At 39.9% G+C, this 27,387-nt stretch overlaps 3 protein-coding genes across 3 annotated transcripts in view; all 3 read right to left on the reverse strand.

The window, feature by feature from the left end:
• Nucleotides 1-2,741: 2,741 nt before the first annotated feature.
• chic1 (cysteine-rich hydrophobic domain 1) lies at nt 2,742-8,546 on the reverse strand. Its single transcript, XM_004545631.4, has 6 exons — nt 8,350-8,546; nt 6,844-6,898; nt 5,751-5,906; nt 5,466-5,522; nt 4,966-5,025; nt 2,742-4,169 (listed from the first exon to the last, which is right to left on the reverse strand). The coding sequence occupies exons 1-6, from the start codon at nt 8,493-8,495 to the stop codon at nt 4,119-4,121; spliced, it is 525 nt and encodes a 174-aa protein (XP_004545688.1). The 5' UTR covers nt 8,496-8,546; the 3' UTR covers nt 2,742-4,118.
• Nucleotides 8,547-9,951: 1,405 nt separating this feature from the next.
• cdx4 (caudal type homeobox 4) lies at nt 9,952-13,151 on the reverse strand. The gene is made up of 3 exons (XM_004545632.2): nt 12,623-13,151; nt 11,095-11,240; nt 9,952-10,246 (listed from the first exon to the last, which is right to left on the reverse strand). The coding sequence occupies exons 1-3, from the start codon at nt 13,056-13,058 to the stop codon at nt 10,013-10,015; spliced, it is 816 nt and encodes a 271-aa protein (XP_004545689.1). The 5' UTR covers nt 13,059-13,151; the 3' UTR covers nt 9,952-10,012.
• A 10,819-nt stretch (nt 13,152-23,970) lies between these two features.
• The window catches only part of kdrl (kinase insert domain receptor like), a 44,071-nt gene continuing 40,654 nt past the window's right edge, over nt 23,971-27,387 (reverse strand). Inside the window, exon 30 of the mRNA XM_004545633.4 lies at nt 23,971-26,026. Coding sequence (XP_004545690.2) covers nt 25,843-26,026 — 184 coding nt within the window. The 3' untranslated portion in view covers nt 23,971-25,842. The remainder of the gene's footprint in view (nt 26,027-27,387) is intronic.

Consider the following 27,387-nt stretch of genomic DNA (forward strand, 5'->3'; position numbering starts at 1 on the left):
TCATAATCAATTGAGTCTGATTTTGCTTTTCAAAATGAAAACCCAATATGTGTTGAAACAGCAATTTTCATTTTTAAAACATTCTGAAATAATTGAAAGAGTATATCACATATGGACAAATTCGACGGGCCATTAATTTGAAAGGCGAAATCAGACCAACATAAAATTTACATGGTTTTACTGTCGGGTTGGATACTGTTGATCTAAAGTGGAATTACCCTGTGGAAACAAGAATTTTTCATTTTAGAGCATTTTGAAATCACTGAAAGTTAGGTCAATTATGGACAATTTGAAAAGGCTTTTATTTTTGAAAGCATAATCAGAATGACTTGATATTGATATGGTGTCACTGTGGGGTTGTATACTGTTGATCTAAGGTGGAATTACCCTGTGGAAACAAGAATTTTTCATTTTAGAGCATTTTGAAATCACTGAACGTTAGGTCAATTATGGACAATTTGAAAAGGCTTTTATTTTTGAAAGCAAAATCAGAATGACTTGATATTGATATGGTATCACTGTGGGGCTGTATACTGTAAATACAGAGTGGAATTATCCTGTGGAAACAGGAATTTTCCATTTTAGAGCATTTTGAAATCACTGAAAGGTAGGTCAACTATGGACAATTTGAAAAGTCTTTTATTTTGGAAGGCATAATCAGAATGACTTGATATTGATATGGTATCACTGTGGGGCTGTATACTGTAAATACAGAGTGGAATTACCCTGTGGAAACAGGAATTTTTCATTTTAGAGCATTTTGAAATCACTGAAAGTTAGGTCAATTATGGACAATTTGAAAGGGCTTTTATTTTTGAAAGCAAAATCAGAATGTCTTGATATTGATATGGTAACATCGTGAGGTTGTATACTGTTGATCTAAAGTGGAATTACCCTGTGGAAACAGGAATTTTCCATTTTAGAGCATTTTGAAATCACTGAAAGGTAGGTCAATTATGGACAATTTGAAAAGGCTTTTATTTTTGAAAGCAAAATCAGAATGACTTGATATTGATATGGTATCACTGCGGGGTTGTATACTGTTGATCTAAAGTGGAATTACCCTGTGGAAACAAGAATTTTTCATTTTAGAGCATTTTGAATCGTTAGGAGATTAAGTCAAATATCGGCAATTTCAAAGGGCCATTACTATGAAAAGCAAAATCAGAAAGAATTTATTTGATATGGTATTACTGTGAAAAAGACTGCGGTTGGAAAGTGTTGATACAAAGTTCAAATAGTATTTGGAAATACGACTTTTGCTTTTAAGAGCATTATGAATTCATTGAAAGAGTAGTTCAAAAATGAAGATTCACAGGGCTTTTACTTTGAAATCCAAAATAAGATGGCCTTGATAGTGACAGGGCACAATTAGGGTACAAGGCTGTGTCATGTAGATGTAACATTAGAGTTTCTAAAAAAAAAAAAAAAAAAGCCTAAATTATATGTTATTATGTTCTTAACATATCTGTTAATTCACTCGAAGTTGGCTTTTATTTTGAAATCCGGTTTCCACATCCATTCCCGTAATACTTTGAATACACAGGGAACGTAAAATCAACTGGAGGCTGGCTTGACTGCAAGTCTCGAATTGGAGGCTGGCTTGACACAAGTGAAGGGCCGTGGTGGTGTCCTCCTCTCCATCATGCAGCAGTCCAGCCCTTCGAAATCCGTTGGTGATCGTGGATGTTTTCACACTTTTCCACGCTGTCAGATTCCACCGGTGGAGTTGAGCATGACTTGCTTTTCGCAAGTTTATTGCCGCTCGTCATCCACGACTCCCGCTGAACTTGTAGCGCTACTTTGAAGTTTGTTTTTCGAGCTACTTGTACGGCACTATGTTGCCTGGCGGATGGACATGTGACCAACATACCACTCTTGAACCCCGATACTGTGTGTCTGATCACATGCCCTTCCGCCAGGCAACGTAGTGCCGTACAACAGCGGAACAAACAAAACAAATCGTCTTACGATATGACAAAAATCATGGATAATCCATAGAAAAGCCGCACCTGACTAAAAGCCGCAGGGTTCAAAGCTTGTGCAAAAAGTAGCGGCTTATAGCCCGACAATTACGGTGCTAGTTTTATTTCTGTCTATATTGTGAAGGTTAAATAAGTTTTAAATATATATACATTGCCATTAAAAGCCTGATGTTTTAATCCCCCAAAACCTAAATGTATCAGTATATTTACCACACAGGGAATCTACTGTCAGACTGTAGCATGTCCCCAAGTTTCTCATAATTTAAAAAGGCTTTTTAGGATGCCATATGTTGCAATACAATTGATATTTCTACTTCACACTACTGCAGCAGTAAAAGGTTACTGATCACTTCCTTGAGCTAAACCAGGAGAGGCTGTGAATGTGAAAACAAAAAGCACAGAGGACCATAAAACCCTCCACCCCAAAGTGAAGCCTACCACTACAGTACTTGTTGTGGTCAGGTACAGTAGAAACTGTATGTTCGGCTTGCTGCCTGCTGGTCCGTGTCATTAGGAAGCAGCAGTACGTTATGGTAACAGCATTCCTGAGTTGTATATATGTTGAGTAATTGCAGGCTGTCTTGTTAAAGTTAACGATTCACCACCTTGTTAAACATGACAAACAGCCACATTTTTCATCGCGGGGCAGCAGGCTGTGGTCAAAGTGCATCAGCCAAGGTCAGTCACAACCTGCTTCTACCAACATGACACACCACAGGTTTCATAAGGGGGAAAAAAAAAGGAAGTGGCAACAAATTAAATTCAAAATCGACAATTTATTTTCTCTCCATTGGGATTAGGTCACCATGATAAACACTTACAAAACAAAATGTAACAGGGACAATACTGGGAGCAGTAAACTCTCCTTTGTACAGGAGAACAGATTTCAACCTGCACTTCTCTGTGGTTTTCAACTATACCAGAGGCACTCTAATACAATGCAATGCAGCAATCTTTTGACTAAGATTCTGAAAAACAAAACCAACACTTGAAAGGATGAGTGAAACAAAGAAACCATCAGCTCAACACATCAGGATCTGTAGAAGCATGTGCTTCCTAACACTTCAGGAGGACCAAACACAGCACAGGGAAAAGTACAAAACTACAAAATTAATACAAAGTTAGTGGGGGTGGGAGAGAAATGAGTGGAAGTGCAGAGTTCAAATTCAAATCTTCCAATCATCTCCATCTTTAACGGATGACCAATCACTGAATGTCATCTTAATTGGCAAAAACCGCATGGTAACATGCACTGCTGTTGTCACCGGAAGAAAACTCAGGATCCACTCCAGTCTGAAATCCTGAACTTCATGTGCAACAATCAGTCCCAACTCTGGCATCAGGTACATAGTCACTATATGGCTTACAAGATAAACAGGTCCATATAAACTAGAAAGGTACGTAGACATCTTTCATAATCAAAACTATTGTACAGCAATATATTGGCAAAAAACTAAAGAGCTAAGTAACTTTATGTAAACAATGGTATACCACTGTACAGCTTATTCTAACATGGTATTTACAGGTCAAGTTCTTACTAGCTAGTTCCCATGTACAGAGGGTTCTTGTAAGGACAAAACACGGGGTGATGACGTACACTGTACGTTAGGCAATCTCAACCATCCCATCTACCTGCAAAGAACTGGATTAAAAGAGGGGAAACCCATCAAACAGCATCTGAGCCTACAGACTTGTTGAATTACCCAAAGCCTTCCTCCTCCTGTTACATGTAGTTTCTATTTTTTTAAATCATACATAAGGCAAGGATAGTTACGGAGGTGGAGGCATCACATTCTTTGCGAGGGATTAGTGATTTAATAGATGGGATACAGGCTGATGGTTCTTTGGGGTAAATGCACTTTTTGAGAGTATCACTTGTTTTGTTTTTTCTCACATGTAACAAAAACACATCAGAGTGCAACAAAGGGAACATGTGTAGTTCTGTCGGGAAATGTGCAAAATCTGCTCTAAAGCAAAGTGACAGTGTTGCAAATTTTAATGTACAAGGTACTGGGAGATTTACAGGGTCGTCACGAGACACAGCGGCGCAGACCCTTTTTTCCAACATACTGTATATACAAGGCACTAAGGATAAGATTCAAGGGCCACTCATCCAGTCTGGCAACGGCCTCGTCAGTCTGGTCGGAATATAGGATATTTGGGTAGGAATTCTATAAGAATCACCTGAAGAGAGGAAAAACACAATTTCGCAAGGTTAAAATCCAACTGTTTTCACCAGAGCACAAACATTACTAGTTACTTAACTAATCTCTTTATTACACAGACAAAGACAAAGTAATCAAAAGTTTAAGTTTAAGTAAGAGATTTGAGTTTCTCTGGATTTCTCTGAAAATCAGCTGCGGGATCACTCACATACATGCGGCCTAGCAAATCATTTAAATCAGCGGGGGTTGGTTACATAGGAAGAAAAACTTGTCAAAGCAATGACGACCAGGAGCACCACAAACAACACACGCCACCTCTCTAAAACTGTTTCAACAGTAACTACACCTTCATGAAGGGAGGATTTATAACACAATGAATGTATTTGGCTGCATTTAATTACGCCAAGTTACTACATAAACAGACAGACTTTATACGTCATATATTTTTCTTGACTTTTATATTTACATTTAGTTGGAGCTGGAAAGGTGGTACTAAAAACCAAATAATTCCTCATTTATTAAGTACAAACTTTCTTTTTTACTTTGAAAGGTTTCTACAAATTCACAATTAAATATCAGTTCATTCTAGCAAAGCACTAGAAAATGAGTCATTATTAAATAATCTGCAAATAACACTTATATATTTATATAACATTTCACTTCCCTTTTTGGTCCTTTGTCATAGAAACTGCTCATCCTTGTTTCCTGGACTGTTTTTTTTATTAATCCATTTTACCGAAAAACAGTTGAGCAGCTAAAAATGATCTGCAGATTGATCAGTAAAGGGCATAGTTGAGAAATCCATGCCTACTTACATATTCCATCATATTACTGCTTTCACATTTTCTTTTACTGAGCTTCCAGTGCAGCCCCAGCTGATGAAAGAAAAAGAAAAAAGACAGATACAATGAATGGACATCTCCCTCACTCTCAAACAGACACAAAGACACACACACAAATGCACAAACAAAGGAAATCTTCTCTTCAGTGTCAGGGGAATTCGAGAGAAGGACTGTCTGGTCTCGCTGGGGTCAAACTGTGGCCAGACACCCTGAAGAGCTTCCTTTATACCTTTGCACGGCTACTAGCTGTAATTTGTTGCTGCGAGACAAAACAAAATTAACATGGACTTTTACTGCTGACCTCACGGTCCTTTCAGGCACTGCGTACCAGATTGCACCAGATCTGACTGGCGGGTTAAAACTTACACAACAGATTAATGATGTTTATCCATCACGATGATACTCATCTTACACACACTGACACAGACCAATTAAGCACTTTTACTCAGGTGCACTGTAGCCATCCTCCTTACCTTATGGTATAGTCGGTTATTTTCCCACTCTAACAGCTTCTGAATAGACCGCCTCGTCTTCGGGAACAGACCACAGAGGGGAAAAAAGGGCATGCCCGTTAATTCAAACAAAAATACACATTACTCAGTTTAACACGTGAACAGGTAACAGTTATTATTATTGAACGCAAGTTGTTATTACCGTCTACACTTAGACCAATTGCTATAACAGCCCCTGAGTAATCAGCACTGATGTAAGGGAGAGTTAAACTGTCCAACTCGTGTCACAGGAGATTTGAGACTTACTCTCTTGTTGAGGCAGATAACGGGCCATAGGCTGCAGCCTACTGTACAGCAACAACACAGGCAGCCACAAAGAAGCCACTTCACATTCACAGGTAAGTTCTTCTTCAAACAAGCATTCACCCTGCTGATGCTGGTTTTGAATTCCTCTGGTGCTACCTAAAGAAAAAGGGACAGGACACGTAGTGAAATGAACATGGGAACTTCTCAGAAAACAAGGAAGTTGGATAATTCAATTGTTTCTTGGTCATGTTGACTTGAAAAGATTTCTCAATGCATAAGAAACCTGTGCACAAGGATCAAAGAGCTTTAGAAAACCAAACAGGTAGATATTTGCAGATGTTGTCCAGAGATGAGATCTAAATACATTCCCCCAACTTGCTAACCAGGCTTTGGACTGTTCAAGGCAAGGAGGGACTCAAAGGAGAGATAAGCTCAGTGCCTGTGGCAGCGCCGGCCAAACAACTTGAATGGATGCTCATTCCTCTCTGAGCCTGTACGCCATAAAACAGGGGTCGTAATCTTTTATGACAGGATGCAAAGGTCTCTTTGCAAACAGCCAAAGACCATAGAATAAAGCCCAGCAGGGCCTGATCTGCACCCTTCAATCATCATAATTGTGACCTCATCCATCACATGTCACCCTGGGTCACAATACCGAAGGTACTTTTTATTGCCCCACACTTCCCTCGGCCTGCTCTTACCCCTGCAGCCTTTTTGTGTTTCTGCGTCTGACCCAGGAAGCTTTCCTTTCTTGTCTACGGCAGAGTCTTCATTTCATTATTTTATCACCTGGTGCTGGACCCTCCGAAACACTGGGCGCCAACTGAGCACCATAGCCAGCTTACTCATTTACAGAGTTGGACAGCAGCTCCTTTTCTATGCAGTGTGGTACGCTACTTATAATGAATTTCCATCAGATCAAAACCCCTCACGGAAGGCTGAATGGGGAGGACTGGGGAAGTTAGGGCTGTAAAAAGCCCAAAAGAACTAAGGAATCACTGCAGCTTTAATTGCTCAATTCTTCCCACTTGGATTTGAACAGAAAGCAGTCTGCAAGACTGAAGTGCAAGAAAAACTTAAAAAGCAACTGTACCTTTCCCGTGAGAACAGAGGGAAATTCTGTGTCAAATCTGTTGCTCAGTCCAAACCTGAAAAAAACAAAACAAAACAGAGCAGATATGTCAAAAACAAACACTCAATAACAACAAAAATTAATCTAAAGCTAAAATATATTAGCTGCTCCTTATTTAACACTATTTACCTATTTTAATTATAACTTTATGACAGAAAAAAGGACAACATTAAACTAAAAATGTCAGCAAAGACTGTTTCCTATTTCTGTATGGTGTATAGGCCCACTGTAGAGAGATCATGCTGCACTCACATGGGTTAAAGACAGTCTTGACTTTTGTGTCAGTGTCTCTTGACAGGCTTAAGCAAAAGCATAAATTTTATCTACTGTTTTTAAAACAGTAGATAAAATGCACTTATATGTCACCATGTACACATGTTGACCAACACTGCAGAACTGGGTAATAAGATGGCCTTCATCAATGGTGGGTATTTTTTATATCGATCTGCTGTTTCAGTTCTTCAGTGGATAAAGTAACCCTTGTTAAGACAAGGATTTCATTAATTCTCTCCCTGGCTCAAAAAGATGGAATATCTGAATCAGATTGTCACCACTGGAATCAGCCAAACTGCTATTTTAAACATTAATAATTGAGAATCAGTGCAGCTTCACTTGGAGGTTACTTTATTTCTTGATGTAAAGAAGGATGAAAGAGCCACATCCATGGGATTCTGCATGATTGCTAGTCCATTGATTAAATAACTGTCAGCAAGTCCTTGTATTTACTTGATATTTGGCATGCAATCAGAACTTATCCCTAAAAATCTGATAACAGCCTTATCAGTACCCGAGGATGACTACTTGAGTCTGAAAAAGTTCTGCAGAATAAAATCAGCAGGGTGCAGCAATCCTCTAGCAGCAACAGCACCCTTCCAAACAGCTGATTATGTTTTCAAATTTGGGCTTTTTTCTGTCGTAGTTATTCTTAATAGCATCCACGTGTCAAGTTGAAGAAAGCTTCCAGCTTGGCCTCGGCATCAGCTCATAAGGTGAAGGATGAAGATGAAGGGTGGATCTGATAGCGATGACAGTGACAAACATCATCTTATTAAGTCCCTCTGAAGGTTGGACGTGCCTCGGGCTCTATCCCCCATTAATCAACATGATAAAGTGCAAAGGTCTCCATCATATATAGGCAGTTAAGGGACAAACAATTATGAAAACTACAGTAACCATTGCGAATTAGCCCACGACAGGTAATGTAATGCGAGTCAAAACACAAGGATGAGGACTTGTAGCTAAAAGAGCATCTCACGTAAACTTGACCAACGTTAACAACGGCTGCGCCTGCCAAGTTTTAGGTTGCCATGCTGACATAAAGTCGTTAACGTGGGTTTACGGGGAAACAGCTATACCCTCGACCAAACATATGGCTAACTGTTTTGATTTCCGTTAGCTCGCAGGCTAGCCTCAGCTAAACAGGCGATACCGGAAACAGAAAGAAAGCACAAACGTGGCTCCACTTACACCGTGATGTGCCCGGCCCCTCGCATAACCACGGGCTCCGGACAGTATCTGGGCAAGTGCTCCTCGCTCACTACGTGCTCATCCTCTTCGTCTTCTAACTCATAAATGGTATCAAAGTCCGCCATGTTGGGTAGTAAGACGCTCATGACGTCTACGGCGGGGCCGCGCACGGACGCACGAGGCCACGCGCGCGAGAGAGCCACACAGTGTGCATAGAGGAGAAGAAACCATCGCCCAGCTGAGTCCTGAAGGACCAGGCCTGGTATTAGACCGGAAAAATACATGTATTTAATAATCCACGGTAATATTTGTGTATGTGCAGGTGTGTGCATGAGTGTATACAAGGAGGATGGGGGTTATTGTTATTACTCTTATTATTAGCTGTTAATTTTTGTCCCATCCCCAAATTGATCATTAATGAAGTATAGATAATTCACATATCCCCAATATTCCCCAGTTCTATTTTTTTTTCTTTCCCCCCACTTGCTCTTGTTCTTGTATGTATTCTGTGCCTTGGCCCGTCTCGAAATGTATTTTTCCAATGGGAGAATATGTCAGAATAAAAGTTTCATATTCGGGGATAATCAATGAACTTCCTCATTTCAGACATATGCAGAGGGTCAAAGTCAGGAACACCCCGTAATAAGCCACATGTCAGCTACAGAGGCTTGAACTACTCACTTTAAATGACAATAACCTGCTTTGCTGACCTTTTCCAGACAAATGAAACTGCACCCTAACATAGGCTTAAATCTACAATGTGAACCGGTCCAAATGGATCAGGAAATTAAAAATCCCATTTAACTCTTTTGTATCTGATGCTTTTGTATACATTTACATGTATTCTTTTAGCCACATACTGAAAGGCCAAGCTTTGCATGTAGGCCACTCAAACTCTTTGTTTATTGCAAGGCTACCGACTCTTTTCATGTTTACACTTGTCAAATCTTTTAAAATTCCAAATTAAAAGTAGATGCATTGAAATGACGCAAAATTATGCATCAAAGGGGAAAAAAGCCTCACGGATGATGTCCCTGGCTTTTTAGAACTTCTTGCAGTTAAATTTTAAATAAAAGGCCATGCTGAGATGATAATTCCCTGGTTGATATACCAGTGAACAGGCCTGGTTAGGTTTTTATTCTGTGAATCCCAGATGCACAACAATTCAGAAATAAAGAAATTGACAGATCTACTGCAAAACACCTTTTATTTACATTTTCAAAGTTGCCATTAGACGACCTCTCTACCCGTACCATCTGTTTGATTGATTCACAAAACTGTGCTTGAAAGCGTAAACGATTTGTCCAGTTAGATTTAGCTTCACGAGGTCCAGTGTAATACTTCAATGGCATGTCCCTGATTTCTCACGTTATCCACAAACACATGCACGTCATACCAAATACAAAAAAAGATAAGCTATTTATATCTTATTAACTCACAAACGTTTTAAAACAGTTTAAAAATACTTCGATTTTCTCCCCCCCATTTCGTTAAAACTATTCTATAAAAACTAATATTTGAAGAGCCTCTAGCGTTTCCTTGCTTTAAAGCAGCTGTTTATCCGCAGCTTTGTGCTTCAGGACTTGGGTTCAGATCCTTTGGCTTCCTGTCAAGTGTCCTGTGAGTGCCCACTTATGTGTGATCGTCCTCAGGGCGAGCTGTTCTACTGAGTCACAGTCACTTGCTGTATATTCCTGATAGAGGGCAAGGTGTTCATTCCCTGAGGAGGGTACATAGAGCCGTGGATGTCCGTGGGACTGAGAGACCCCGGAACCGGCAGAGGGCTGACTGAACCCGGGTCACTGTGCACAGACCCGCTGCTGCCGTCGGACTGACCCATCTTTTTCTTGATCAACTTTCTCTCTTTAGCTCTGCGGTTCTGAAACCATATTTTCACCTGAGGAGACGCAAAAAGAAAGAAAGAAAAAATTATTTGATGAATATTTTCCTGTTCATATAATTTGATAATTAACATACAAAGCAAATAACGTGTACATCAACAGGTCCACAAAATAGGCCTGAAAAGCAAGTATATATAACCCAATTGCTTTTTCATTTTATTCTCTATTTTATAAAATTAAATTAAACAAAAACACCCAATTAGAAACCTTTTCCCCGAGTCTGGGCGTTCCCTATTTTTTCTCTATTTTGTCCACTGGCATAATGAAAAATAAAATAAAATAAAATCCAGGTCTGTAAAAATAGGCCTTGAAAGGAAATAAATAACAAATAATTTGTTGTTGCATTTCTCGTATTTTTTATTTATTTATCTTTTTAGTAAGGCATTACTCTGACATTTTTTATTCTCTGAATTATTTATTGTCATACAAAATTAACAAAATTACATTAAAATGTTGAATATTTACTAAATTAAGCATTTAATAGAATAATTTCAAACAGAAATGTGAAAATGTATAATACAAAGCGTAATTAAATCACCGAAATAACTACAAATAATTTATGTTTCCAATCATAAATTATTTGCAGACCCTCCCTGTCCAATAATGAATTTATGCGGCTGTAATATAAATACAGGCACAATTTATTGCCTGACAATACTGACCTACTTTTGTGGTTAGAAGCACATGTAAACATACAGCTTATTTTACGTATTTATATATTTTATGCCATGTGATAATTCTTTCATATAGAAATTACTATATAGGTATATTTATATGATATTAATTGTCGTTTCTTTAATCAATAAAAGGACAGAAAATAAAACAGTAATTAATAGAGACCAACCTGTCTTTCCGACAGACCGAGGTTGACAGCCAGCTCAGATTTCCTTCTGATGGTGATGTATCTGTTGAAATGAAACTCCTTCTCCAGCTCCAATCTCTGATGGTCTGTGTACACTACCCTGTACTTCTCCTTCGTCCTTGTCTTACCTGTGAAGGTGAAAAAACAAAAAAACACATAGTCATGAAGAGGTTGTCTGCCCGTTTTTAGGATCATCTGCTTGTAGCCAAGTGGTTGAACTGGAAGGTTTCCCCCCCGGAGCAGGCTGCATGCCAGGACCGGTCTATCGACGCATAGCATCTTTATAAGCTGCGTCTTCAATACACATGTCTCTGTCTTTTCAACAGATACGCAGTTACAGCTTTTTGATCTTGCTTTGATGACAGCTGTAGTGCGCTGAATTTCAAAGAACGACGAGTCAGTTCCTCCACGAGACACGGGAAAGACATCTGAAGAACCCGTGGGTTCAACTCAGTTCATTCTGCGTAAATATCCAAATTACTGTCTGAATGTGGGTTATTGCTATTTGAAATGGCTTTACACTTTCCCAGGTACAAATGTGTGTGTCATCGGTCTTATGGAGGAGTGAAAAAAAAAACAACTAAAGGAAACCAGTAAACTCACCATGAATTCGGCTAAAAGATTTAAACTGATGTCTGGATATTATTTTAAAAAAAACAAAACACTCCTATATGGCATGGATAAAATAGCTCTACTGTAAACCAAATACATTCAATCTGAAATGCATAAAATCCACATTCTTTTGTGAACGTGTAAGTACTCTGCGTTTGAGATATTAGCTGTGAAAAACGTCACTCTTTTCCGGCAATATAACTCTTGGGAAAGGAAGGGAGGTTGGCGCATATCAAAGCGAAGAGGTGCTGAAAGAAAAAGGGACACTGCCTGGATATGACGGATAACACCAAACACTGTAACAGAGAGGCCGACCTTGCATCTCCTGCAGTAATGACATTTACATCACAACTGGGCCTGGCGCCGATTCCTTGCACCTTTTAAAATTTCTTCCATGGGAATAGAGCAGCCAGAGCTGCTGGGCTCAGGTCTGGGATTAGAATGTCAGGCCCATCCTAACATCATGTATATCAAAGTTAAGACATGGAAACGGTTTGTGGATACATTTGATGCCATTGGTAATTAACAGAGTTTCCACAGAAGCCAAATAAATTATGACCTTATAAGTAGCCTATTTAAGATTTAACGAGGTTTTATATTCATAACAGTTTAAATTTAAGCAACCTGCAAAATGCACTGTCACAGGACCGGAGTTTCCTTCTGCTCGTTCAACTTCTTTTCAGTGGTTTTTTCAATTTTCCGGTTGTACCCTTTCCATCAGTGTGGAGTTTGGTGTGTTTCGATGGAACTTGTTTGATTTTACACATTATTTGAAATGACATGACCTGTGCGTAAATGGACGCAGAAACTAAGCCGCGCAAAAAACTAATTTCTGCTGCACAACCAGCTTCTCTATTCCTTAAATACACAGAACAGCATTTTGGCACAATGGTCTCACCTGTAGACGACGATTGCGCAGTTTTGCTCATCCATTGGTATGAATTACGCCTTTCCCTGCCAGGAGAAAGTTGTGCAACATTAACGTTGTCCGGTGGCGGTTGTAATACCGCAGATCCCGGAGGATGCATATGTGCGTACTCGTTTGAACAGTAAGGAACCTGTCCAGGAGATGAGTTATTCATGGGCGTAGGAATAGTATTAGGGGGTCCCAAACTATAAGCACCCCAGTCCTCTCGAGGGGCGCTATATGAAGGCCCCCAGCTCCCCGTAGACTGTGGGTGCGTATCCATGTTTGGCACATGATGGTATCCAGTAAAGTCGGGGTACTGTGGTGTTGAAACAAAATTCTGTGGAGGCAGATTGATGCTTGATCTTCTTACAGGCCCTTGGTGATACATGCCGCTTTCTTTATCCAGTAGGTATCCAACATACATGATTTGGTGAAAAACCTTTAATATATCAAAACAGCTGAGGGGTTATGTTGCCTATTTTAAGGCGACATTGTCTCCCTGTAGCTGTTTAAAAAGCAATCCTTGTGGTTTATAGTCCAAATCGGTTCCCAGAGAGAAATGCAAAGTAGTTCCAGCCTGTCTCCAGCCTCACATGCTGTGGCTCTGTTGACAAGAGACCAAAGGTACACTAAGGCCTGCCTGACATCAGCCAACTCCTCAACTCTTGTAGATTTGCATCCAAATGAGAGCGAGCTGTCCCCTTGCGCCTGTCCTGTAGCGCGTCATCACAGGACAGTGGGCCTATCCTGGACATGAGTTCCTCACACCGTGAATAAATTAGCACCAGGGCCTATCAGCTGCACATGCTGCAATAAACCGAGGCAACACGTTCACAAATGCATTAATTCAAAAGGCCTATGCGTAATTGCGCACATTTCTCACATTTGTTGCAAGAATTAATTTTCTATTGGCAACTGAGCAATTGCCTACATTAAAATGCAGTAACGATGCCAACATTTCTAGAGTTTCATCTTATAATTACGCAACGTTTAGATCGAATTTAGATTTCAAAGCTGCAGGGATTCAGCAGTTTCCAACCACGCTTCACACGTAAACCCCGAATTATTTGTCAAGATATTCACTTGCAAACGAGGTGCAAAGTATGAGACTTTAATTCTTTAAGCAAGTAGTATTCCGTGTTCACACCTCAAGGTCGCACTTCACAGCTAATTCCGGTTACAAGGAAACTCCTGCAACCCCCTCCATGACAAACAGCGGCCTGCGACACATGAGTCAACGCTGTCCCCTCAAACTGCTCTGCATACATTTTTCTGTAAGTTTGCTTAATGTTAGTGTGTCAATGAATCGATTACAAAAAGCCCATTTGTATAACTCAGATCTCTATAAAATCCCATATCATAGATTAATGGACAGGAAATAGTAACAAATGTAGCAAAGTGGACGCGGGTTTATGGAGGCAAGCAGCAGTTCAGACGTGACGTGTGCACACACACGTCTGAACTGCTGCTTGCCTTCTGTTGCCTGATTAAATTCGTCGCTCAGGAATTTAATCAGCGCAGAAACATAACTGGGGGTGAAAATCTCATCTGGTTAATGGTGAGAAAATACTACTGAGTGATCGAGTCGTTTCTTGACACTCCACGGCCCAGTCACGCCTGTGATTTGCACACAGTGCAGCGTCCTGGCTGTCAGTCAGCTGGCTCTGCTTCAGGAAATCCTTTAACTCTGCATTTTGGCAGCAAGGGGGGTAGCGTACTGCAGTGTCGTGGCACTTTGAAGTAAGAGAAAGCTTCTTGGCTTTCCCGATCCATGACATTACAAATGACTAAAAATCAATATGTGCTTTTCTAATGCGTATTACTTAGTGGGATTCAGGTAAAGCACTCAAATAATAAAGGTGTACACAGTGACAACCACTTTTGATTTTTCTGTAAGGAAAAAGAAACTGCTGGAAGCAGACAGGAACAGCCATTAAAAAAATACAGATAAGAATCTATCTGCTAGTTGTTCACTACGTGTTTTATTACACTCATACAAAACTACCATAAACCCGCGTCCACTTTGCTACATCACTGCACTGTTTGCTCTGGAATCACTGGTCTGTCCTTCAGTTTCGGCCTTTCTGGATTATAATCAGACCAAATGACGCCCTCTTGTTGATTTCCACAGAACTACTGCTGTTGCTGTAACTTGATTGATTTTCAGTTTGACAACCTCAAGAGGGCAGCCTCCGCCAATAAAACCATCAACCCAGCCATTCTCTTCCTCTCATCCTTCCAATAAAACCAACTGATCCACACATTTTTAGAAATCTGCTATTAATAAATATAAGCTTTGCGATAAATTCTAGTTTATTTTCAATATTGCTTATGAAGTTCAGCATGTGCCTCCATGTCTAAATATGAAATCAGCTTGATTCTAAGTTTGCAAACTACTTTTATTGATGGAGGAGCTTAAAATCTATTAAAGAGGATGGGTAGATGAGCTTGCTGTGGATATATCTCGCTATGACTGAAGGTCTTGTCTGCATAATATTAATGCAATGTACAAAGACATGGATAATACATTTGTACAACTGATAATAATACACAGATGGCATCAACAAAGCGTGGGGCACAAACGGCTTCTGTTCTTGTGGAATAATATAAAAGACTTTATTTCTGAAGTCTTGAAGAAAGGATTTCAAATCTCTGTGAAGCTGTCTATCTCAGGTTCAACAACTGAACTTCAACACTCTGACTTTTCTTCCTTTAAAAAAAGTACTATTTCCTAATTGTTCTCTTTAAATGTCCATCTGACTGGGTTCACATCATTCTGCATCTGATGGTTCTTGCAAATCTGTGAGAAAAGTCCTGCTGTCAAGTAATTACATGTCATTAGGTGACATTTATGAAGTGAACCACTCTGCGGGAACTCTAGTTTGACTTATCTTAAGGAAATCTGCTCATTTATCATCATGGCTGCTGTCACATGGTGTTGGCCCTACAGACTCAGAGCATTATTTCTGGATGACATCATCAACACAGTTCACTCTCAGCACATCAGGAACAAAACGTGACCTATTTTCTGCCCTTTATTCTCACCCACAACTTTATGTTTCAATCCTTCTGGTATGAGCATTAGTTGGCAAACATTCTGATATTTCAGTATCGTTACTGAAACACCACTTCACCACAGAACTTCTATCATAAAGCCCTTAAATGACTTTTGTACTTATAGTTCTTTGTAAATTACAGTGCTGATGATCAAAATCTCAGCTCAGGTTCATTTTGATTCTGTGTTTGCATTCAAATGTTTGTTGCCTCTGAGTGCGACACGATAAACACCTGCAACTATCTAGTAAAAACACTAGATGGTGCAGTTGAGTTATGCAACGTCTCCAGTCTTAACGCTTCTCTTGCATGTGCACAATGAAAACTCACAGGTAAATGTCTATCACTAATTTCATTGTGTTTGTGTTATGTATTACGCCTCACAGCGCTCTTGTTTACTCTCATTGCTGTTGTAATTGGCATTGTTTTATGCTTGCCACTTGTTCCTGTACTAATAATCATTAAATAAATAGAATAGAATATACAGCAAAAGGCAGTAAAAGCTTTTATACAGCATTGACAAGGTGGCTTAGATAGTTTTCATGATAATTAAAAGACTAATGACAGGGAAAAAATGCAGAAGTGTTAAAAATGAACCCATAATAATTGAATGTTCTCATTGTCTGATGAGTCTTTTGTCTTTTTTTCAGGAATGCACATATTAAATATTTACTCACTGGTTTGATAGAGCTCGATTTGCATATGGCAGTAGAGAGAAGGGAAGCCAGTTTCCTGCTTCGGTTGACCTCAGTCACCAATAAAAATGTGCAATGACTTCAAACTGAGAAACAAAAGTCACATCTCTCTCTTTGAGCTCGGCATAATGTAAATATAGCAGATCAATGGCAGTCAGAGGTGAAGCAGCCCAGGAATTTATTGATGTCTTCAATTTAACACGGCACATCTCCGCAGGGGATAAAACACAACCACTTGTTACTATTTTGAGAGATGGTTTGTTTTTGTTTTTAAACAAATTAACCAATCCTGAGTCCTTTATAACGCAAAACATCTGGGAAGCACGAAATCATGTTCTGCAGTAAATGTACTCAGGATACGACAGAATGAATGTTGGCAACGTGACGAAAATGTTCTTGCAAGTTGTTTTTGCAACAGTAACAATTAGCCATCCTTTACTTACGCAAGAACACGCAAAATTAAACTCTGAGAATTAGAAGAAGCTACAACATGCATTGCTGGATTCCTGATAATACATAAATACATTAGTTTGTGTCATATAATCCATTACAGTACGACAAAACAGTATATTTCACATCTAAAATGTTTTTATGTGAATAAGAAATAACTGTCGCTTTTGTATTTGAGCTAACATATTCACTAAGTCTCTACCAATTTGTTGTTTTAGTAGAAGCTGTTAGTCCTAAGTAATAGTTGTTCATCTCTTCCCATAATGATCTTTGAGACTGGAACTGTAAAAGAGCAGGATTATTCAATATTCAGTACCAAAGATACCACAGTACCCACAGAACTCTACAAAACATTTCAAATTTAGTGATTTGCTAAATATAGTACCTGTTTTTTATGTGTAGATCTAACTGTACTAAATCAATTCAAAGAGTCGCCTCAATGCGCTTTATATTGTAAGGTAGATCTTACAATAATACATATAGAGAAAAACCCATCGATCATATGATCCCTTATGATTTAGCGCTTTGGCGACAGTGGGAAGGAAAAACTCCCTTTTTACAGGAAGAAACCTCTGTGCTACTGTATGGCTAACAACCTTTGTCACATTATCTAGGATTTCGACTCACTAGGTGATCACTTGATGTTAAAGAAGAAATATTACTAGGACCTTTTATTGAGAAAGATGGTGTTTGCACCTGCTGCCACCACTGGGACTGCTGGGAAATATGTGTCATGTGGAAACATTTTCAAGAACTTCAGGAAATTAACAAACAAAAAAAAAGGACAAGAAAAGAAGACGAAAAAAATACATTTTTGTCGGGTTGAGTAATTCATGTGTTCTGCATTACTAAAAACATTTGGAAATCAAGTAAAAATAGTTAAATAGTTGAAAAACACATTTCTAGGAAAACATCAGAAAGCTTGAAAGTTTAAATTTGAATGTGACAGGCTGGCATCCTGGCAGTGGAGAAAAGAAAAAAAGAGAAAAAAAATGCACAATGTTTGCTTTATTCGCAGCATGTGTTCCCCTTCAGTCATTCTGCTCACTGATTGGAAACAGAAAACAGATCTAAATCAGATAGGACCGGGATTCTGAGCATCTCATGCTTCTGTGTAACTCAGTGCAAACAAGAGGCGTGCAGAGCTTATGTCTTGTTCTGAGTTCACCAGTGCATCAGCTTGTTCCTTGAGCCTTCCACCCTCGGAGTGAAGCGCACTTGCCCCCATTGTTCAGCACCTTCGGCTGTATAGAGTCCTCCACCACTAGGGGGGGCCTGAGAAAAATGCAGCGATCAGAGTGGCATAATTAATGTGAACATGATGGTTTTTATTTTGAAGCTCAGTTGAATGTTTGTGGTTTTAATCTCTTCTCTCTGGACTTCTGTTGGCCACCCTGTTGCTCTGTGGTGGTTTTGATGAACTTATTATTCTTACTGAACTCTGGTCTCCTTTCATACACGTACTACATATGTGCACTGGGGTTATGTGGGTAAAATTACCATAAATGTTCCACCCAGAGGACATGGATAGTTTGTTTTGTTTAAAACGTTTGACATGTTTAACTGTTCCTTTGTGTCTTTTGTAGTTTGAGATTTCGGTAACGGTCCAGGATGAAATTTCCAGATAACAAGTAAATGGGTTGTTATGAAATTTTGTATAAATACTAACGTTCCCCTGAAGACCAGTCCTAATGACGGGAAATTATGACCCTGTTGCACTCTCAAATGGTAAAAAATTAGACTTATCCTCTTATATTAGTATCAGTATGAAAGTACAGTCATGCAAGTTTTGCATATCTCTGTGTTTTCAGGCCATCTATCCATCTACCTTTTAACCACTTGTCAAATTCAGGGTTATGGGGAGGGTCCCATAACCTAACATGCATATCTTTGGCCTGTGGGAGCCAGAGTACCCCGAAGGAACTCATACAGGCACAGCAAGAACATGCAAACACAACACAGAAAGTCTCCAGACACTTTTTTAACCCAGAACCTTTTGCTGTGAGGCCACAGCGATAACCACTGCATCACTGTGCCAAAATCTTTCAAGTCACTGAGGATGTATCCTGCTGATTGTGATGGTTCAGCTTTTTACATTACCTTCATTTCATACAGGCCCATATTGGCTTGTATAAAGTAAGGTAAGAGCAATACGTTTATTCTGTAAAATAAACCTGTGTAATTTATTTATTTATTTTACAAAAACAGGAACCTTCTGTTGACTTTTTCAGACTGTGTCTGTCTTTGAGGTTACAAAAAGCAGGATTACTTATATAACACAATATACCTAAATGTTGTATTAACATTTAAAATCTCTTATTTATTCACTATCGTGAATGACCAACGATACGAGCCAGACTTTTGTTTGATTTTTTTTTTATAAAGTGGTCTTCTGCAATGCACACACACAGCAGATGGACAGAATGTCCTTAGGAAGCCATTTGTAAAACATGGTAGAGGTTGTGTCATGATTTATAATTCCATCAATTTTTGTCAAAATTGATGGAATTATGAACATAGAAAAGTACCATCAGAGTTTAATCCACCATTCAATATCATCTGGAAAGCATCTGATGGGCAACAGCTTAATGCATGACAGTCACAAGCATGACAATGATACCAAACACACTGTCATGCAGTAAAATCATACCTGGATAGAACAAACACAAACTCAAACACTAGCAGGATGGATCAGCCTCCAAAAGCATGACTGACAGTCCATGACCAGGCAAAACAGGCTCTTTGGAGCAACGCAGACTAATTCCAGCAATTCACCCAGACCCATAAACAGAATACTTTTTTTTGATTTTTTGGGGGGGAGGTTGCTTTGTTTTCAGAACATCCAGTTCTGCTCTCTGGCTGCTTTTTGCCCATGTGTGGTTAGAGGAAGCGGGGCGAGGAAACACAGAACCTTCTAAGTGGCTCTATTTTTGCCTCACTGTTTGTTGTTTTTGTCAATTTGAGAAGTTTCTGAGAAATACGTCCACACCTATGCTGTAATCGCTCTTCATCTCCAATGCAGCACCATCAACATCTCAACATTCCCATACCTGCTGCACATGGCCATATATTGACCTGATGCTAATCTCTTGTTTGTTTTTTCCTTTTGCCCTCTGAACCACAGAGGACCTGAAGCTCAAGTCTTTATTTAGCCGATGGCTTGTTTTTTTCACTTTGCTCATTAAAGGTAGACTAAAGTTGGGTGTCAAATGGGGACAGTATCCGGCTTATTGTTCTGCATTTAGGTGAGAGGCGTGGACAGGCCTCGCCACCTTTCACCTTCTCGAGCAGGGGTCTGGGAATGGCATTCATGTGGGAAGGGGTTTAACCTGCTGATTAGTCAGCTGCCTGTAATCGTGTATGATAGGATTTGAAGCTGTATCACAGATGTTTTTGGCAAAGTTTCAGAGGCTCCCTGGGCTCATTAATGGCCGTTTTTCTGTGATTAATGGAAAGTTTTTGCTGCTGTGTTTGCTTTGGGAAGAGGCTGTTGGGAATGGTCAAGGAAGGTGGATGGATAGTATGAATGCAGTTGTTAAATGAAGGAAACGTAAACAGTCCACACTGTACAGTAATGAAAATGAATAATCTATATAGAAGGTTTCTAAGACTTCACTGAGAAACCTGGTGCAGGAAATCCCTCTGATGCTCTCCCTTTTTAATCTATTAACTTTTAATTTTCTCCTCATCTGATAGGCAGATTTCAAATCCATAAACTTCAACTCAAAATAATCCAATCAAACAAGGACTTCACTCGGTTCTTAATGAGTTTAGTTAGAGCCAAAACACTTTGCATTACTTTTTATAGTCCATCTGATTTATGCTCTAACATGTTCTATCTTTATGGGTTTTTGAGGAAAAACATCTCACTCGAATTCTTTTCTGCTTCAGTGCAACATTTGTCAGCCCCCTTTGATTCATCATTTATTCATTCCTAAATGCAAGGGTGTGACTTGTTGTCTTGCAGGGTGGTAATATGCACAAAAGGTTAGACCGGGTTTGTTTTGGACACCAAATGTGCAGAAATATGACGAATCGTCGCAGGTGTTGTGGTATCCACTGCTAGGAAATGGAAGCATTTTAAGTAATCCTTGTTTTTTAATGTAAATGAGTCAGTTGTTTAACAGCCTCTCTGTGGAGCTCTACTCCCAGCACAGTGGCTTCAAAGGAAAAGTGTCTCATCCTTGTCCCTGTATGGAAAAACACTGTGTGAATTTGCAGATACAAAAAACAAAAAAAACATGACAGTTAAGAATACCCTCCCCTTCAACATCCTTCCCTTGTTTGTTTGTATCTGGGAAATCTCTGGAAATAGTCCACATCGGAGGTTGTTGATATGTGTTTGGGTGTGACGTTGGGTACTCACTTGCCTTATGGTAAACAGCAAATCCTACGAGGAGACAGCGAAGGGCCTGTGGCATGTGGTCAGACACGCCCAGTTACCGGTAACCAGAGGGTCCCATAGGAAGGCCGGTGCGTGGCGTCCTCCAGTCGTGACCAGGATGATTAAAAGGTCCTTCCTTTTCCGCTCAGAGGGGCATTGTGCCGGTGCACAGACAGGCTGCCGACACCTTGTCCCTGGAAGGAAGTGAGTGTTTCACGATCCAAAGAGGACAAGACTGGCAGAAGGATGCATGAGTATTTCAATATAAACAAATCATTTCATTAAAGTTTGCAAGCTCAGATTTCATTTCCGTTGAAATTATTCCCATTTAGAATAGAATAGCCTTTATTGTCATTGTACAGAGTACAACGAAATTGGAGTGCCACTCCCTTGGTGCAAGTTTCAATAATAAATATAAATGTAAAATATAAAAAGTACAAAAAAAACAATCGTAAGTACTCAAACAATAGTATGTACAATATATACAGGATAGCAGCATTAATATAATGACAGTGACGGTATGGAATAGGTTCAGTTGTTTTTGTGCTTATTTACTACGGTGATAGCTCTGGGAAAGAAGCTATCCCTGAATCTGTTTGTCCTGGTTTTATGTGACCTGTACCGTCGGCCTGACGGTAATAGTTCAAACAGTTGGTTGCTGGGGTGAGAGTGGTCCTTGATGATATTGCCAGCTCTGCTGAGGTACCGAGAGTTTGCAGTGACCTCCAGGCTGGGCAGAGAGCAGCCAGTGATCTTCTGGGCTGTGTTGATGACCCTCTGAAGTACTTTCCTGTCTGCAGCTGAGCACCCTGCATACCATGTTGTTATGCCGTACGTTAGGATGCTCTCTATGGTGGCTCTGTAAAATGTCACCAGCAGCCTCTCCTCCAGGTTGTTCCTCCTGAGCACTCTCAGAAAGTGGAGACGCTGCTGGACCTTTTTAACCACCACTGTAGTATTTGCAGTCCAGGAGAGGTCATCAGATATCTGCACGCCCAGAAACCTCATGGAGTGTACCCTCTCCACACAGCTCCCGTGAATGTAAAGTGGGGCCGGGTCTGCTCTGCCCTTCCTGAAGTCCAAGATAAGTTCTTTAGTTTTCGTGGTGTTCAGTTGGAGGTTGTTAACTGAACACCACTCAGTCAGTCTGTTGACCTCATCTCTGTAGTCCGACTCATCCCCCCTTGAGATGAGTCCAACCACTGTGGTGTCATCCGCGAACTTTATGATGGTGTTTGAGAGATGGGTAGGGGAGCAGTCGGATGTGTAGAGCGTAAACAGGAGGGGACTCAAAACACATCCTTGTGGAGACCCGGTGCTGAGTGTGATGGTGCTGGACCGGTGGGGGCCGAGTCTGACAGACTGTGGTCTATTTGTCAGGAAGTCCTTGATCCAGAGGCAGATGGGGGTGGAGAGTCCCAGGTGAGACAGTTTCTGGACCAGGATCTCCGGGATGATATGATTGAATGCTGAGCTGAAGTCCAGAAAGAGCATTCTCACATTTGTTGAGTAAATACGCAGGGTAAGGACTAACAATGACATCAAGTGTTCCCAGTGCAGAGACTGGGAACCGCCCAAGCAGTAAGTAGATAAATCTGAATCAAAGGGGTCATTCATCAAGATAAAGACTTATTTCTCCTACACGTTCTGTGCTTTCTGTTTTTAGTTTTCCTGTGAATTACTAAAATAACTTTGCTCCTAAAATTTATATAAACAGTGTGAAACAACAAAATCACTCCTTGCTGTTAGCATCAGTAGCAAGGGTACAGGTAGGCTTTTTGCTGCTTTTCTCACATTGAAATCAGAATCAGAATCCTTTATTAATCCCAAAGGAAATTATGGGTTACAGCAGGCAGCACACCAATTGTGCATGCACACTTACAAAGGAACCTTCTGACCAAATTTTACACAAACATCACATTGGAAAGACATGTCAGAGAGGTAGGCTGATAGGAAAAGACAACGAAAATACATAACATGAGGTGAGAGGAGGAGGAAAAAAACTCCACTCAGACTGAGCTCCTAATGGGAGAACAGTTTGAGAACAGAAAAAAAAACCCAGCACAAAAAGCACATGACTGTCAATACACCGTAGAAACACAAGACAAGCAACAGGGGCGGGTAAAGGGTAAGAGAGAGCCGGTGTAGACAGCGCATCCGGTCCTGCAGCATGTCTGCGCTGGTCCAGTCGACCCGCCATCTGCCCCGTGTGTGTATGTGTGTCCAGAGTTCAGCTGAGACTGTGTCCTTCGGCCTGCCAGGCTAAGTAAACAGACTGTTTTTGTAATTTTTAGGTTATTTTCAGTAAAATGACAACATAATCAGTATCCTAAGTCCTATTCTGGACCTTAGCGGGATCAGGACCCTGCAACACCAGACAGAAAATGTTCCATCCAAGGCAGAAGGGAAAGAAAAGCTGTGCCACCAACAATCCACTTTGGAGATCCCTTACCAGGCTCCCTAACGCCCACTCGCATCATGAGTCATTTCATATGATAGGGTGATGCAATGATCTGGAGAGAAGAGTCACTAGACACAAAACAGAATACATGTGTGTGAATGAAAGGGAGGCATAGTGAAGTGTGATAGTGAAGCTGCAAGTAGCAGAGGTAGAGGATTAGACATGAGTATATAAGTGTGATAGCTCAGACAAAGATAGAGACGCAAGACTGAGACAGTTTGGACATGTGCAGAGGAGGGATTCATAATTCATTTTTCCACATATTTCAAGCAAATATGAACCAAGCCTCAAGTAATGTATAAATATATAGATCTTTATTTATTCACTTCATACACTCAGTTAACAGTGTTGGGGAACATAATTTTCTAAAACACTACAACTTGTTACGCTACAACACAGAAGCAGCTTGGAAGGAGCTTTGAGCTGCTGCAAGCATTAGTCATGATTTTTCCAAAGACATTAGATAAAATAAAACATTTACCCAAACTGATCAGATATTGAGATAATTAATACTGTTAAAGTAGAGGCTAAGCTTGACATAGATAGCTATTTCCATAATCAACGGCAATGATGATGTTAGACTGGCATGAAATAATGCAACAAATAACAGAAGTGTTAATTCATACTTAAACAAAAAACAAACAAAAAAGAAAAAAATAATTTTAAACATGTGTTTCTCAACATATGTTCCTAATAATACACCTTTAAAAATACAAAACCATATACTTGATATAAAGCATCAGTGCATAATAACTTCCTCTCCTCTTACACAAACAAAACAGCATCAGGAAAGGATCAAAATATTCACTTTAGTTTACTCGCTGACAAACACTGTTTCTGCAGTGGTTAATGGGCATGAGCTAGCTGCATTTCCACTGGGGGTGTGTGTGCTGTATCACAACATAAAAATAAGCTCAGTGTGCTTTTAAACATTGGTGATGTTACGCACTGAGCTGACCTCTCTCTCACACACATAGAGTTTTGATAGCCCGCACCACAAGCTTTACTACAACAAGATGCAGAAGCAGGTTCCCTCAGCGTTATTATCAGTGAACACAGTAGCACAAACAGCATATAATGTCTGGAATTCAACACCAGGATATTGCATGGTGATATCAGGAAGACTGAGCTGGAAAATTCTTTGGTTAACTTAAAATATGAATGTATATAAACAACAGAGCTGGATTACTAAGTGACAGTGTCTTCAGTCTATAAATACTCTATTAGTTTAACTAGTGGTCTCTTGAATAAACTGTTCCTATGATGTTTCTAACTATGTCTGTACAGAAGAAAAATACGCTTTTTTTTGTTTTTAGCTGGACTAACTTCAAATGAAAAATCATTTCTTTAATACCTGGGTGGAAAAGGAGGTAACTTTAATGGCTCCATAGTCTGACTGTCAAATCTGAAGCTGTCTGTTCTTACTCTCAGCTCTACCCTGTTTCCCCCATTAACCTGTGATTTTCTGAAACCCAAGAGAGATCCAGAGTACCCTTCTTCTCTATCACTCTTGGTCAACCTGAGTTAGTTGAGCTGAATATTTGATGAGATCACAGGAGCCATGACCTCAAAAGAGACTGTTCATAATTAATGCGCTCCACTCTCTGCTTTTTGTTTTGAGCAAAAACGAAATTCGTATGAGACAACAGAGCCGGATTACAAAAACAGTTTCACAAATTACAGTTTTTATTTTTTCCAATAAAGTTAACCTATATATATATATATATTTTTTTTTTTTTTTTTTTTTAAAAAGGTTTTTGGTCTGAATTTGAAAGGTCTAAGGAATCCTCTCTCTTTTCTTTTAAGGCTTTTTCATCTCTAAACGCTGTAGCTTGTTCATAGTGAAATCATTGCGGTTTGTTTCACAGTAGATCAAAGAAATACCTGAGCCTGTTTTTAGCTGTTTGCCATATTACAGTGAACGTGGACCGGACCAGCAGCTTTAATGTTGCCTTCAAACTGGAGAGAAGTCACCAGTTAACAGCCTTCCTTGAAGTAGGAAGAAAAAAAAATCACGGTCAAGCTGATTCATGAGCGTCCTTTCGTATTTCACACTCAAGTGTTGCTAGAGAAACGATCCGGAGATAAGAGTCAAAACAGAGGAGGGCAAAGCCAAAGGCCTTGAGGTTGTCACTCTCAGATTCTCCAGGGACAAAACGGGAGGTTACACAGGAGGGGTGGAGTAGCGCACCACGGTGTTATAGTCAGGCGGTGGGCTGTGACACTCGAGGCTGGTGTCTAGAGACGAGTCGTCCAGACTGAAGTCCAGAGGGGGGACGATGGGCTGGTATTTCTCCTTCTCTGCGTCACACAGCATGGACTCTTTACTCTTACTCGCTGCCTTCATCCTGAAGCCACACAGAGATATACCTCGTTAGTTACACATACTTATTGTCATAAGCTTACACCTCTAAATATGTTTTTCAACTCAAAGTTACTGATTAAATTTAAACCTCTACGATTGGGCGTGGTTCTTCTTATCTGTGTTCATACATGAATGAAAAAAAATGAACGTGGCCGGAAACGTTTGCCCCAAAAAACCGGATGTTTTTTTCACTTGTTTGTATTTGTTTACTCGTGTACATCTATCTATACAGTTTTGTGCCTTACATCTCCATGGTAGCTTTTACTTTGTGCAGTGCACTGTACTAAAATGTGCTATAAGAATAAAGCTTTTCTTGCTTGCATGTATTCTTAACAGCATCTTCTCTTCGCTGTTGGCGAGGACCGCTCCTTAAAACCGCAAATTTTTAACCACGATATGAGTTTTAATCAACTATTTAAGAAATCAGATTTTCCGTACATTTCCTATTACTAAGGTTGGTTTTGGCTTTGGAAAATGGTGACAAACATTTATGACCTTTTACAGAAAACATAGTCATATCAGTGAATAATGGGACACCTCATCAGGCAAATTTGGAAAAGTGGGAAGTAGCAAGAAGATTAAATTTTTTAAAAAATTAAAGACAAGTTTAAATGGTGTGTAATTTGTTTCCATGCGTGGGGATTGCTACACAATAGCCTATGCACTTAAATGCTCTGTGCTTAATATCAAGGTTGCCTTCCCTCATGACAACTTCATTTGATTGCTCTCACAGTAGGAGGCTCTTGTGATATTCCTTGATTAAGATTAAAAAAAAAAATCCCCCCTGTGAAGCTACCATCAACCAAACGTATGATGCAATCAATCATCTTGAGCTTTTCTGCTTGACTACAATATGAGTAATTGCCTCTTATTGTCTTGGTGTTGCTAGGGGTTCCCGGACCTCCTCTCTCAGGGCTAAAGGGTCAGTGCCCAGTGGGGGGAAGTGACAACCCTGTACTGGAATTTTATGCTGATGAATAAACTACCTGTTAAATTAGACATCAAAAGTAAAGAAAACAATAGTACAGAGTTGTTGTTTAGGCAGTGCCAAGGGCAGGGAGGAGGTCCAGTTGGACCAAAGGAAATAAAAGTCACTTTAAGCTGTGCTAAAGCCATCAGCAGACTGTTTCCCAGCTGTTCACATGTTTAAATCAAAGTTGCTTGAATATGAGCTGGGGTGTCTCTTAATAATATACCACATTGTGCTGAGGCAACATTCTCTGCATAATCAGCACCAATCATAAGCAGAGGGAAGTGAGGCTGGAGGAATGGTGAGGCCTGGGTGAGTGTCAGGTGGACCGTCATACAAAGCACTACAGCGGGGGAGAGCCATGTAAAACCCTC

The sequence above is a fragment of the Maylandia zebra genome, linkage group LG2 (assembly GCF_041146795.1).
Source record: "Maylandia zebra isolate NMK-2024a linkage group LG2, Mzebra_GT3a, whole genome shotgun sequence".
Lineage (NCBI taxonomy): Eukaryota > Metazoa > Chordata > Actinopteri > Cichliformes > Cichlidae > Maylandia > Maylandia zebra.